Raw genomic sequence first — 14,888 nt, 5'->3', positions numbered from 1 at the left:
TCAGGGCGAGCCCCAACCCCCACCCATCCCACCGAGCGTAGACACACAGCCACCGCACCCAGACATGCACAAAACCCCGGGACACCCAGGGTTTTGTCGGGGTTTGTGCCCCGCATCCAGACACACTCACAGAATTGTGGAGGTTGGCACAGGCGTTCACACAGGCGTGCACATGCACACACGCACACACACTCCCCCAAGCATGGAGGAGCCCTGTGCCTTGGCAGCAAAGCAGCCCCTGGGAACGGGACCCCCGGGACAGGGCTTGTCACGCACCCCCGTGCCCACCCTGGCCCTCCCCTGCCTGGCCGGCTGGCGGGCTTTAATACAGATGCCAAACTCATAATTGTAACTGAGGGTGACAGGGTCACCTTGAGCCCCAGATGCTCGCGCGGTGACAGATGGCGTTGGCAAACCTGATTAGCGGCCCCCGTGCCAGCGCCTGTGGCACCTGCATCCCTGGCCCCTCCCCCGCTCCCCCAGCACTCATTACCCACCCATTACTGGGCCTGGGGGGCGGGGGTGGGGGGCGGCTGGCACTGCCCAGGAGGGGGCAGGGACTCCAGGGGCCCCCTGGCACCAAGGTTCCCAGCTGGCTCCCCGGCTGGCAGGAGGTGGGCACAGCTGAAGGGGGGGGAGTCAGGCGCCTCGCGCCTGCCAGAGCGAGGGGTGCCCGCGGTGCCAGGGCTGAGCTGCCCACTCGGACTCTGCCTGGGGTTTGGCACAGAAGCCTGGAGGGAGGAGGGAGAGGGCGCCCCCTGTGGGCCCCTGCTGACCCTCCCCCCACCCAGGGCCCTCGAAGCAGGGCCTTGGGAGCTGGTTGTCTGGCCTGTTCCCACCCCTGTGTGCAGGCCTGTGGGGTCGGAGGTCACAGGCTCCCACGCCCTGCTGGCCCATCTGTTTCCTCGGGTCCCCTCCTCCTGCTCCCCTCACCTGGGGCCTTCCTTCCTGAGGCAGGAAGAGGGCTGAGAGGGGTCTGGCCGCCCCCCCCCGCCCCGCCCCACACTCCGGGGGGCATTTGGAGGCAACCCTGACAGCGCCACATGTCCCTGCGTCTGTGCCAGACGCTCCCATCTGCTAGGGCCCTGGTTCCAGCCGCCCGAGCCAGGCTGCCCTCCTGCGCGCAGACCCCGTGCCCAGCTAAGGAGGGAGCACCCCTGATGCCCACACCCCAGCCCAGGGCCACCGGCTCCCGGGGAGCCCCAGTTGGAGGAACACACACACACACATACACACACACACGCACCACTGGGCTTGGCCAACCTTTATGGGTCCTGTTTAATACCACACTGTGTGTGGGGCTCTGCGGAAACGTAAGGGGGCATGGCAGGAGGGGCACTGGGATCACAGGGGTCCTGCCTCTGACTTGGGGGGTACCCAGGCCTCCCCCAGCCTCTACGTCTGCCTCCCTGCTTTGGTTTCTTGGGGTCCCTAGCACGGGGTCATCCCTGCGTCTCCTGGTCTGCGTGGGGCCATCTGTCCTCCCTGTAGTTGGGAGTGTGTCTGTCGTTCTGCGAGGGGAGGCCCAGCCTGGTGCCACACCGCCCAGGATCCGACTGCCAGATCTGCCACTCACTGCTGTGGGACCTGGGCGGGTGGCTTTGCCTCTTAGCACCTCAGTGTCCTTCTCTGTAAAACAGGGCTACTCTAACCCCTCTCTCGTGGGGCTGCTCCGAGGATGCCGTGGGTTAGTGTGTGTCCTGCGCTGAGCACAGGGCCTGGCAAACGGTGCCGTGATTAGGAGTGGCCCACCCCCACAACTGGGGGTCTGTCTGGTGTCCCCAGGAGCAGGGCAGGGACTCCAGAGACCCGTCCGGCTGCCCCTGGAGTCCCTGGTCTCTTGACCCAGCGTACACGATCTTTCTGGGCACGTCTGCCCCCCTCTCTCCAAGGTGTGTCCGTCCATCGGGCTGGTCACGCCTTCGGGCTGCACTGACAAGCTTCAACCAGCACCGTGGATGTCTTCATCCGCCGACGGGAGCCTGGGCTGCTCGCCCGACACCACAGGACCACGGGCGTCCAGCGCTTCCGAGCGGGCACACAGCTGTTGCAAAGGATGAGCGGGGTGGGGTCCACGCTGGGGACGTAGAGGGAGGAGCAGTGGCCAAAGCAGAGGTGATTGCGGAGGTGAACTGCTGTGCAGCCGGGCTGGGAGATCACCTGGAGCAGGGAGGTCAAGGCCAGTGGAGTAGGGGCCAGACTGGTGACCATAATCTCCCATCCACTCCCCCCACCCCCACCGTGAGAGACCCGGATTCCAATCCTGACTGCCACCTGCTGGCTCTGTGACGCGGGGCAAGCCACCCAGCCCCTCTGGTCCTGTTTCCTTACCTGTAAAATTATGGAAGTTAAACAAGGAAAAAGAGAAATCAACCTACCTTTTCTTTTTTTTTTTAACGTTTATTTTTGATATACAGAGTGTGCGTGGGGGAGGGGCAGAGAGAGGGAGACACAGAATTGGAAGCAGGCTCTAGGCTCTGAGCCGTCAGCACAGAGCCCGATGTGGGGCTTGAATTCACGGACCATGAGTTTGAGCCCTGCGTCAGGTGAGCTCCAGCCCTGGGTCTGGTGAACCCCTGCTTCTCTCCCTCCGTCTGTCTCTCTCTCTGCCCCTCACTCACTTGTACCCTCTCTCTCAAAAGAAAAAATTCCTCCTATGATCCCTTCCAAGTAAGTGGCTCTGTAAACTCACCCCAGACCGCAGACCTTCTCTGTTTAAACCCTGCGTTCCCGGCCCCCTGCGGCCCCCGCCAGCCACCCCGGCCTCTTCCCTGTCCCTCCAACACACCACGCCCGTGCCCACCTCTGGCCCCTTGCCCTTGCCGCGCCCCCCACCTGGGTTCTTTTCAGCTCATCTTTCCGCAGAAGCATCCCCGAGGGAAATGTCACCCCCTGGTGGCCTCTCTCCTGGGGCTCAGAGCCATTTCTGGGTCTCTTTTCTTTTCCTGTTCCTGTCCTAGAGTGTAAGCTGCCTGGGGACAGGGGCTTTCTCTGCCTTGTTGGTGGCCGTAACCTCAGCAGGTGCGTGACAGCAAAAGTAAACAGTCACTGAGCCCTGATTGTGCGGGGACCCGAGCTGCTCACGTTAGGGGACCTCACTCCCACAGCACCACAAGCCACAGCCGTCATTATCCTCACTTCCAGACAAGGAAGGCCCTCACCCAAGTCCACACAGCTGCCGGAGGGGCTGCCAGCCCTGAGGACACCTTTGTGCCCCCCCCCCCGCCCCGGGGAAGTTGCCGCTCTGGGAGAGGGCACACTGCTGGCTCCCAGGCCAGGGCGTCCCCTCTGCTGGGCGCAGCATGCATGACTCTGTGGGACACCCAGGGCAGGAGTCAGGGCATAGCTGGCCCAAGGCCATGCAGTCGCCACCACATCACCCGAGTTTGGTGAAAGTTGGCTGAATGGGTAAGGAGCCAAGGCGGCTTGGGAGCTGACACCCTGCAGGGCCTCGTTCCAAACACCTGGCCGTCAAGTCTGTTTTGCCAAGATAGGCAGCGAGGCTCAGAGAAGGGAATCCACTTCCCCTGGGTCACACAGACATCATCAGCTGAGACACAGCTTGAAGCCGGGCACACGGGACACCGAAGCCTGGGCTGTGAACACATGGAGTGAGATCCTGACGGGATGCCCGTAACCCTAACTCTCCCGTCTGAGGCCCAGTAGCCCTTAGGACACAGGCACTGGTGTTCATTTATTCACTTAGTCATTCAACAAACACTGAGGGTCCACTGCGTGCCTGCGTCTGTCCACAGGCCTGGGGATGGGGATACAGAAGTGAGCAAGGAGTAATGATCCCTTCTCTGCGGGGGCAGACATCCTAGTGAGGGAGACACGATAAATGCAACTACAAAATCCATTCTACATGTTAGGTGATGAGGGGCTCAGTCGCTGAAGCGTCCGACTTCGGCTCTGGTCATGATCTCGCAGCTCGTGAGTTCGAGCCCCGCATCGGGCTCTGTGCTGACAGCTCAGAGCCTGGAGTCTCCTTCCGATACTGTGTCTCCCTCTCTCTCTCTCTGCCCTTCTCCCACTCGCGATCTCTCTCTCAAAAATAAAAAAAAATTAGGGGCGCCTGGGTGGCTCGGTCAGTTAAGCATCTAACTTCAGCTCAGGTCATGATCTCATGGTTCATGAGTTCGAGCCCTGCGTTGGGCTCTGGGCTGACAGCTTGGAGCCTGAAATCTTCGGATTCTGTGTCTCCCTCTCTCTCTGCCCCTCCCCTGCTGATGCTCTGTCTCTCTGTTTCTCAAAAGCAAATAAATGTTAAAAATTTTTAATAATAAAAATTAAACATTAAAAAAATTTTTTAATCCGTGTTAGGTGATGAAGTGTGCTACAGTGAGAGACAAAGCAGGGAAGAGGGAGCAGATGGAAGGTGCTGCATGTTTAAATTATGTTTGAGTAAAACCCTGAAGGAGGGAGAGAAGGAGCCACGGAACATCTGGGGGAGGGGGCGGTGGAATGCTAGAGGCAAAGGGAGCGACCAGTGCAAAGGCCCTGAGGTAGATGTCACATTGGTGTGTCCGGAAAAAAGCAGGCTGGCTGGTGTGGCAGGAGTGAAGTAGGTGAGGAGGAGAGCAGGAGGAGGTGAGGTCTGGGAGGTGCCAGGCAGAGCGTGCAGGGCCTTGGGGGCCCCGAGAAGGGCGTGGTTTTGCTCTGCCTGGAGTGGGGGCCACGGAAGGTTCTAGGTGGAGGAAGGAGGGAATCTGACTCAGGTATTTACAGGTGCCCTGTGGCCACTAAATGGAAAACTAGATCTGGGGGGAAGGCAGCTCTAGAAGCGGGGGCGGGGGCGCATAGAAGGAGGCAACTGCGGGGTCAGAGGTACTCTTCATAAGAGAGGAAACGGGATAAGAGACATCTGGATGCGGATGTGAGGCCGGCCCCCAGATCTGCGCAGGGCCGAAGTCTGTGCCCTCTGCTGAGCCTCAGCCCTCCCCTCGCCCTCACCTGAGTGAACGGCACAGCCTTGCACGTCTCCCGGGCCACTTCGTGCGGGTCCAGTGGCAGAGACAAGGTGGGGGCCGCCTCGGGCCCACGCTGCAGGCTGCCTCTCCCCAGCCGTCCGGTTTTCTGCAGGCCCAAAAAGGCCTTCCAGCTGCTGAGGGCAGAGGATTGTACCTGGGAGCCTGGGACCCCTCGGCCCCGAACCCCGGTCTGATTGGTGGCAGCCCAGAGCCGAGATGGGGGACCTTGGGGTCCAGGCTTGCCAGAGCCCGTGGGCAGGTGGGCCCCACTGAGCAGGCTCAGGAGAGTTACCAGCTGGTGGAGAAACATCTGTCCGTCTGTCGGTCTGGGCCTGGGCTCAGGGTCCTGGGCAGTCGACCCTGCTGTCTGGTGGGTGGAATCTAAACCCTTCGGACCTGCTTTAAATGGCTTTCCCCCCAACCTCCGCAAACCCACAGTGGGAAGGAAAATAAACTGAGGCCTGCTGGGTTCCCACCCCTCCCCCCCCACCCCACCGAGCCTGGCGGAGATCTGGGGGCTGGGTCTGCGGGTGTGTGGGCGGCGGAGACTGGGAAAGTCAAGTGTGGAAACGGGCTCAGGGGCGCACGCATCCATTCCGCAAAACCGGACAATTCCAGCCAGGCTTCTCTGGTTTCAGCCTGAGCATTGCCACTTTCTGGCTGTGCAGCCTCTGTCAAGTCCCTTAACCACTCTGGGGCTCGGCGTCCTCTTCCGTTCCAGGGGTGTGGTTCCGGTGGGGTAATTCCGAGGACTCAAGGAGATAATTCATGTAAGCCTGATACACAGTAAACTATGACTGACTTCATTATAGCTGTTTTTCCTTTAGCACCTATTAGAGGCCAGGCATGATTCCCAGCCCTGCGGATTCAGGGGTGCAAGACTAAAAATGCGTTCCCGCTGTGGATTCGACACTGAGGTGCAGAAAAACAGGCAATACAAGATAAGATGTTTTCAGGGTCTGAAGTGTTAGGTTATTTCAATAGAATGTGCCTCGCAGGAGTCAGGGCGGGGGGCTTCTGCCCCCAGGGTGGTCAGAGAAGGCCTCCCAGGGGAGGCGGCATTTTTGCAGAGCCCGGAGTTGGTGTTGGAGGTGATGGGAACAGCCTGGTGGGGGGTGGAGGCCAGAGCACATAAAGAGGGTGGGAGCCGTGTCCCAGGCTTTGGAGCCCCAGGGACGCCAGGGGTGGGGGGCGGGCCCTGGCACCCCGGTGGCCCCCATTTCGCACCCAGGCGAGGAGCTGCCGGCTCAGGGGCCGTGAGAAGCAGCCCAGCCCGTCCTTCCCGCGCCCCGCGGAGCTGCGAAGTGCGACGGGGCGCGCCCGCCCTCTGGCGGCGGCTCTCGGGACTGCACGGCAGCCGCGTCAGGACATCTGCCTTCCGGATGCCCCCAGCTGGAGGTGCGAGGGTGCTCCCCACTCACCCCGCTACATCCGAGCTCAGGAGCTTCCACCCAACCCGCGCCCTCGCAGTTCTCGAGGCCCAGCGGACTGCAGCTCCTGCCCAGTGCTAAGGCCCCAAACTCTGAAGCACCGTTGACTTCTCTTTCTCTGACGGCACCCGCCCCATCCCCCATCTGCTATGACAGCAAATCCCGTCTGCTCCAGAATCTACCTAGAATCCGTCCACTTCTCCCTCCTCTGTCGCCTCTGCCACCCCCACCCAGACACGCCCCCGTTATTTCCAGCTTGAACCAGTAAGGTCCCTCCAACCCTGGTCTGGTGCTCCTGCTCCTGCCACCTCTCCGCGAAGTCTGTTCCCTCCACAGCAGCCAGAGGGCGCCGGTGAGCCCTTGTGTCCGGGCGCTTCTCTCTGCTCAGAACCTTCCAGGGCTCCCACCTCACTCGGGTGAGAGCCAGAGTCCTCACTGCAGCCCACAGGGGTCGCCCCATCTGCACCTATCACCACCACCCCTCCCTCATCTTTCCCACCCTCTCCCCCTTTCTCGCTCCCTCCAGCCCCACGGGGCCTTCTCCGCTGTTCCCCAGACTCACCAGGCATAATCCCGTAATACTACACAGTGGTACAGGGCTAAGGAAGCTCTTTCTTACACGGAAGGATAGTCAAGAAAAATAATTCTAGATTTTTTTTAATGTGTATTTATTTTGAGATCGCCACACAAGCTGGAGAGGCGCAGAGAGACACAGAGAGAATCCCAAGCAGGCTCCACCCTGGGATCACAGAGCCCCACGCAGGGCTCAAACTCCGGGAACTGCAAGATCATGACCTCAGCTGATACCATGAGTGGGTAGCTTAAGGGAGTGAATCACACAGGCACCCCCAAGAAAAATTAAGTTTAAAAAAAATATTCGGATGTCTATTACTTGCTGAACTTTGAGGGGAGGAGAGTAAGAATTTACAAGCTATGAGGGCAGCTGGGTGGCTTAGTCGCCTAAGCGACCCACTCTTTGATTTCAGCTCAGGTCATGATCTCATGGTTCATGAGATCAAGTTCTGCCTGGGGCTCTGTGCTGACCGCACAGGCAGCACTCTCTCTCTCTCTCTCTCTCTCTCTCTCTCTCTCTCTCTCTCTCTCTGTCTCTCCCCCGCTCAAGCGCTCTAGTTCTCTCTCAAGATAAATGAACTTACAAAAATATTTTTAAAGATTTTACAAGCTATGGTTTACTTGTATTTGCATTAAAAACATTTTTTAGGGGCACCTGGGTGGCTCAGTTGGTTAATCATTCGACTTCGGCTCAGGTCATGATCTTGTGGTTCGTGGGTTCGAGCCCCACATTGGGCTCTGTGCTGACACCTCATAGCCTGGAGCCTGCTTCGGATTCTCTAGCTCCCTCTCTCTCTGACCCTACCCCACTCATACTCTGTCTCTCTCTGTCTCAAAAATAAAAACATCTTTAAAAAAATTTTTTTAAATGGGGAGCCTGGGTGGCTCAGTCGGTTAAGCATCCGACTTGGGCTCAGGTCATGATCTTGTGGTTCGTGGGTTCGAGCCTGCATCAGGCTCTGTGCTGACAGTTCAGAGCCTGGAGCCTGTCTTTGGATTTTGTGTCTCCCTCTCTCTCTCTAACCTCCCCTGCTCACACTTTCTCTCAAAAATAAATACAACATTTAAAAAAATGTTTTACAGTTTAGTTGTATTTCCTTGTTGAAAAGAGCAGCAAGATTTTCCTTTTAGGTAGGGGCTTCACTTTAGAGTTTAAGAACGCTCTTAAGCATACAAAATGAAACATAAGAAAGGAGAAGAGCACAATGAAAGCAATCTATACCATTGTCCTGCCCTTTGCTTTTTAGGTGAACTATTTCAGGCATTTAAATAAGTATAGATAAAAAATATAACACCCCTGTACTCATTATCCCCGATTAAGAAATTAAAAATTACAGATATGAGAGAAACTGGCTTTATACTTGTTCCTAATTCCTGAATCAGCCAATTTTAATTCCCATGCCTGTAGTCCTAGTTTTACTACATAAAATTGTTTTGTTGTTTTAAATTTAATATACACGGTATCATAACGTATATATCCTAGGGGCGCCTGGATATATCAGTTAAGCGTCCTACTCGTGACTTCAGCTCAGGTCATGATCTCATGGTTCATGGGATCAAGCCCCACATTGGGCTCTGTGCTGACAATCTCTCTCTCTCTCTCTCTCTCTTTGACCCCCACCCCGAGCAGACACATGTGCTCACTCTCTCTCTAATGAACTTTAAAAAATTTTTCTAGGGGCACCTGGGTGGCTCAGTCGGTTAAGCATCCGACTTCGGCTCAGGTCATGATCTCACAGTTCGTGGGTTTGAGCCCTGTGCCGGGCTCTGCGCTGACAGCTAGCTCAGAGCCTGGAGCCTGCTTCAGATTTTGTATCTCCCTCTCTCTCTGACCCTCCCCTGCTCGTGCTATCTCTGTCTCTCAAAAATAAATTAAAAAGATAAAAAATTTCTAAATATTATATAGTATTTATTTTTGAGAAACACAGAGAGACAGAGCATGGACAGGGGAGGGGCAGAGACAGAGAGACACAGAATCTGAAGCAGATTCCAGGCTCTGAGCTGTCAACCCAGAGCCTAATGCAGGGCTTGACCTCATAAGCCATGAGAAGTCGGATGCCTAACCAACTGAGCCACCCAGGCGCCCCTCAAATGAACTTTAAAAAAAAATCATGTATATATGGGGCGCCTGGGTGGCTCAGTCGATGAAGCGTCCGACTTCAGCTCAGGTCATGATCTTGCGGTTCGTGAGTTCAAGCCCCGCATCAGGCTGTCAAAAAAAAAATGTATATATTATTCTAACTTCCATCGGTCCTCTATTTCATACTGCTTTACTTCCACTCTGAAGAGCATTCCACTATACATATATGCCCCAAATTTATTCCTCCATTGCCCAGGTTTTTTGTTTTGTTTTGTTTTGTTTTGTTTTGTTTTCTCCAGCCTCACTGGGCTAGTGCAGGCAAATTGCCCAGTTTTTAACTTTCACCATCAGTCCTGCAAGAAACAATCTGGAACATGACTCTTCTGTACCTGACTTTTGCTCCATATTGGTGGTTTATGTTCCTGACTGCGCAGCAGGCTCCAGGCTCTGAGCTGTCAGCAAAGAGCCCGATGCAAGGCTCGAACTCATGAACCACAAGATCACGACCTGAGCCAAAGTCAGACACTGAACTGACTGAGCCACGCAGACACCGCAAGACCTTACTTCTAACTATGGTCACATTCTGAGGTACCGGCAGTGGCACTTTAATTTATATGAATCTTGAGGGGACTTGACTCAGTCCGACAAAGACTGACACATGTTACGATATGGATGAACCTCCAAAACATGCAAAGAAAGAGACACAAATGGTCACAAGTGACTCCATGTATTTGAAATGTCCAGAATTAGGCAAATCCAGAGAGACACAAAGTAGTTTACTGGTTGCCAGGAACTGATTGGGTGGGGCGGGGGGGGGGGGAGTGACTGTTCACAGGTATGGAGTTGCCTTCTGGGATGATGGGAATGTTCTAGCACGAGATAGAGGTGCTGGGTGCACAATACTGTGAATCTACTAAAGGCCACTGGATTGTTCACTTTAAATGATTGAGTTTATGCTGTGTAAATCTTAATTTAAAGGTAAATTAAAATTTCGAGATCTGTCCTCAGAAACCTGCCCCTCCCCCTTCACCCTTGCTCTTTCCCCCATCCCACCCTCCCTCCACCTTATGCCATCAGGCCAGCTGTGTGCAAAGCCTTGGGCAGCGGGGCGGGGGGAGGCAAGTTTGACATCAAAGCACCTGCTCTTACCTAACTTCTAAGCTGGTGTTTCTCAGAGTGAACCCCAAACCGCCTGACCTGCTAGGAAACTGCTGCTCAGAAGTCCGTCACCCAGCTGCCCAGCTGCCCTGTTGTGGGGACTTACTTCCTCTTTCCCTGTTATAATGATGTGTGCGTCTCACTCACAAAACTGGGGCTGTTTGAGGTCAAAGAGCAGTTATACTTCATTATCTATCTCTTCAAAGGCTCAGGAAGTAGAGCAGGCGGCCACTGGGTTAAACCTGAATGACAAGAAAGAACCCAGCATATAAAGATCCTGGGAGACAGTCCTAGGCATAGTAACAAACAGCAAAGGTAATGCAAAGGCCCTGAGGCCAGTGCAGGTCTGGGACCCTGGGGCCCCTTCTACCACCTAACGGGTCTTCCTGCTTTTCCGTGTTTCTCCATGCAATGCCTTTTCTTCTCAGCAGCCAGAAGAGAGCCATAAATCACATCCATCTCTTTTCTCCCCAAAGACTTCCCATGACTGCCCAGTGCCCTTGGAATAAAACCAAACTCCTCACCATGGCCTATAATGCCTGCGTGGCTGGGCCTTGCCTATTACTCTTCACTGCCCCTCCTTCCCCAGTCCCTTTCCTCCACCAGGCCTCAACCACATCGGCCATGTGTCCGTCAGCAAACCCTGGGGAAAGACTTGGACTTTGTGGGTGCTTCAGGGAAACCTCCCCGTGGGCACAGGGGACCACAGATGGGGAGGCTCACTGCAGCGTTATTTCTGCCGTCAAGAAAAACGGGAAACAAATGTCCATGAAAACAGCCTGCTGTAATAATTATAGTTTATTCATACCACGAACAATATGGAGCAGAGATTTTTTTTTTTTAAACCACTAAGCTCAGTAAGAAATACACGTTAAAGACGCCTGGGTGGCTTAGTCAGTTAAGCATCTGACTGTTGATTTCAGCTCAGGTCATGATCTCACAGCTCGTGAGATCGAGCCCCACATCGGGCTCCTCGCTGACAGCACAGAGCTGTCAGCAATCCAGATTGCTTGGGATTCTCTCTCTCCCTCTCTCTCTGCCCCTCCCTTCCTCATGTTCTCAAATAAATAAATAAATAAATAAATAAATAAATAAATAAATAAAAGATCTGAAGCAGTCCAGTCAAATGTTAGTATAGTCATCTGTCCCTGTGAAATAATTCATTGACATGGTAAATGACAAGGTATAAAGCAAGACTAACACCGGTTGGGGAAGGAGCTTCATCAGGGGAGAGGCGGACAGGAGATTGGTCACTGCAATCCTTTTTGCTGCTTGCATTTTTATTTTCTTCACTTGCAAACTATAAACCTATAGAAAGTATGCAACCCACCCATATACAGCTTAAGAAATACTTACAACGCAGGCATCACCGTAGCCCAGGTCAAGAAATAACCCTGAAGACAGTGTACTTGGAGAAAAGCAAACCAAACAGGAATGTCCCGCCCAATGAGCTGTCACAGAGTGACCCCCGACCCTTCCCACCCCGCCACGTGACCCACCCGGATGCCTTCCCATCTCTCCTGGAGTGTTCCATCTGGACTTCCAGAATGATCTCTGCCTTGCTTTCATCGGTCACTCCTAAAGGTGCGCATCCATAATGACACCACTATTCCTCCACCTTCCACAAAAAGGACCCTCATGAAAAGGGGCCACTTGAGTCCTGCTTGTTGCAAATGATGTCTGTGTGAGGGGAAGATATTTGCAAATGACACATCCACTAAAGGGTTAGTATCCAAATCTATAAAGAACTTATCAAACTCAACACCCAAAAAACAAATAATCCAGTCAAGCAATGGGCAAAAGACATGAACAGGCACCTCTCCAAAGAAGACATCCAGGAGGCCAACCGACACATGAAAAATGCTCAACGTCACTCATCATCAGGGATACAAATCAAAACCACAAGGAGATGGCACCCCACACCCGTCAGAACGGCTAACATGAACAACTCGGGCAACATCAGATGTTGGTGAGGATGAGGAGAAAGAGGGTCTCTTTTGCACGGCTGGTGGGGATGCAAACTGCTGCGGCCACTCTGGGAAACAGTGTGGAGGCTCCTCAAAAAAAATAAAAGACAGAACTACCCTACGACCCAGCAATTGCGCTACTAGGGTGTTTATCCAAGGGACACACGCACCCCGATGTTTACAGCAGCGCTATCCACAACAGCCAAAGCATGGAAGGAGCCCAAATGTCCATCCACAGATGAATGAATAAAGAAGATGTGGTTTACATATACAATGGAGTATTACTCCGCAATCAAAGAGAAAGAAATCTTGCCATTTGCAACTACGTGGATGGAACTGAGGATATTATGCTGAGTGAAATGAGTCAGAGAAAGACAAATATCATATGACTTGACACATGAAGACTTTCAAGATAAAAAACAGATGAACATGGGGCGCCTGGGTGGCTCAGTCGGTTGAGCGTCCGGCTTCGGCTCAGGTCATGATCTGACAGTTTGTGGGTTCAAGCCCCACATCGGGCTCTGTGCTGGCAGCTCAGAGCCTGGAGCCTGCTTCTGATTCTGTGTGTCCCTCTCTCTCTGATCCTCCCCTGCTCATGCTGTCTCTCTCTGTCTCTAAAAGATAAATAAGTGTGAAAAAAAATTAAAAAAAACAGATGAACATAAGGGAAGGAAAACAAAAACAATATAAAAAAAGGGAGGGGAACAGAACATAAGAGACTTAAATATGGAGAACAGATAGTGTTACTGGAGAGGTTGTGGGAGGGCGATGGGCTAAATGGGTGAGGGGCATTAAGGAATCTACTCCTGAAATCATTGTTGCACTAAATGCCATCTTGGATGTAAATTAAAAAAATAAACTAAATGTTTTTCAATGAAGTCTGTGAAATCACTCACATTGCTGTGGGCGGCTGTAACCTCTCCGCTTGCATTTCTGTGTAGTATTCGGTTGGTTGAAACATCAAAACTCAGGTCTCCGTTCTGCCGTGAATGCACTCAGGCGCCCACTGTTTCCGGTTTGGGACTGATAGATATCACGTGAAGACACAGAATCCGATATATATATACACGTGCTGCTATGAACTACGAACGTTCTTCTCCAGGCTTTCTAGTTCACTGAGCAAACTGCAGTTCGTGTGCGTGACCAAATATATATAACATAAAACATACCGTTTTAATCATTTTGCGGAGTACTGTTCAGGGCAATTCCGCCCATTCACATTGTTGTGTAATCATTGCCACTATCCATCTCAGGATGCTTTCATCTCAAACAGAAATTCTGTCCCCCTTAAACCCTAGCTAACGCCCGTTCTCTGTCTCCTCTGCCCCTGACAACCACCAGCCTCCTTTCTGTCTCTGTGAACCTGGCTGCTCCAAGGACCTCATATTAAGCGGAATCACACAAATCTATGGTCTTTTGTGACTGGCTGATTTCACTCAGCATAATGCCTTCCAGGTTCATCCATGTTGTTCATCCAATCTCCTTCCTTTTTAAGGCTGAAATCCTGTTTTTATTTTTTTTACTTATTTTTTATTTTTTTTTAACTTTTTTAGTGTTTATTTATTTTTGAGAGAGAGACAGAGAGACAGAGTGCAAGCTGGGGAGGAGAGAGGAGACACAGAATCTGAAGCAGGCTCCAGGCTCCGAGCTGTCAGCACACAGCCCGACGTGGGGCTCGAACTCACGAACCGTGAGATCATGACCTGAGTCGAAGTCAGATGCCCAACCGACTGAGCCACCCAGGTGCCCCTGAAATCCTGTTTTTAAAAAGTAGTGGTGGGGCGCCTGGGTGGCTCGGTCGGTTGAGCATCCGACTTCAGTTCAGGTCATGATCTTGGAGTTAATGAGTTCAAGCCCTGCACTGGGCTCTGGGCTGACAGCTCAGAGCCTGGAGCCTGCTTCGGATTCTGTGTCTCCCTCTCTCTCTCTCTTTTAATTTACATTTTTTATTTATTTTTGCGAGACAGAGCATGAACAGGGGAGGGGCAGAGAAACACAGAATCCAAAGCAGGCTCCAGGTTCTGAGCTAGCGGTCAGCGGCGGCTCCAACCCACGAACCGCGAGATCATGACCTGAACCCAAGTCGGACGCTCAACCGACTGAGCCACCCCAGGCGCCCGAGTGTATCTCCCTCTCGTTGCCCCTCCCCTGCTCACATTCTGTCTCTCTCTCTCTCAAAAATAAAATTAAAATTTTTTTTAATTTAACGAATACCTTAAATAGATTCTAAATATTTAAAGTATAAAGTAATATGTAGATTAACTTCAAACTGAAAGCTTAATTTTTTTTTTAAATAGTTTATTGTCAAATTGGTTTCCGGCTTAAGTTTTTTAATAAGTATTTATAGTTTAATGTTTACCTATTTAAATTTTTTAAAAGATCAAGTGCTACTTTGAAAATATAAAATTAACATATGATACGATTTTAATAAATAATTGGTAAAAACAAAATTCTAAATTATACTTGAAGATGTATAGAAAACTTATAACCCCTCCCCCGCCCAGAGCTGAGGCAGCGGGAGCCCGCCCGGCCCCGCCCCCTTCCCGCCCCTTCCCGCCTCTTCCCGCCCGTTCCCGCCCGTTCCCGCCCCTTCCCGTCCGGCTTCAGCCCCCACGCGCAGGCAATGCTGCGGGCAGCCCGGCCGGCCCGGGAGGACCCCGCACAGCCAAGATGGCGGCGCCCGTGGGGCGGGCGCGCTGCCTGCTGGGGC

General features: G+C 53.1%; 2 protein-coding genes across 2 annotated transcripts in view; one reads left to right on the top strand and one right to left on the bottom strand.

Moving 5' to 3' along the window:
* Positions 1-1,914: 1,914 nt before the first annotated feature.
* Positions 1,915-5,280, bottom strand: DAND5 (DAN domain BMP antagonist family member 5). Its single transcript, XM_029919002.1, has 2 exons — positions 4,954-5,280; positions 1,915-2,160 (listed from the first exon to the last, which is right to left on the bottom strand). Exons 1-2 carry the CDS (start codon positions 5,278-5,280, stop codon positions 1,915-1,917), a joined length of 573 nt encoding a protein of 190 aa, XP_029774862.1.
* Positions 5,281-14,848: 9,568 nt separating this feature from the next.
* The window catches only part of GADD45GIP1 (GADD45G interacting protein 1), a 2,012-nt gene continuing 1,972 nt past the window's right edge, over positions 14,849-14,888 (top strand). The window contains exon 1 of the mRNA XM_029916597.1: positions 14,849-14,860. Coding sequence (XP_029772457.1) covers positions 14,849-14,860 — 12 coding nt within the window. The remainder of the gene's footprint in view (positions 14,861-14,888) is intronic.

This window comes from Suricata suricatta, chromosome 12 (assembly GCF_006229205.1).
Source record: "Suricata suricatta isolate VVHF042 chromosome 12, meerkat_22Aug2017_6uvM2_HiC, whole genome shotgun sequence".
NCBI lineage: Eukaryota > Metazoa > Chordata > Mammalia > Carnivora > Herpestidae > Suricata > Suricata suricatta.
Note: the sequence above shows the minus strand (reverse complement) of the source record. Positions and strands in the feature narration are given on the sequence as shown.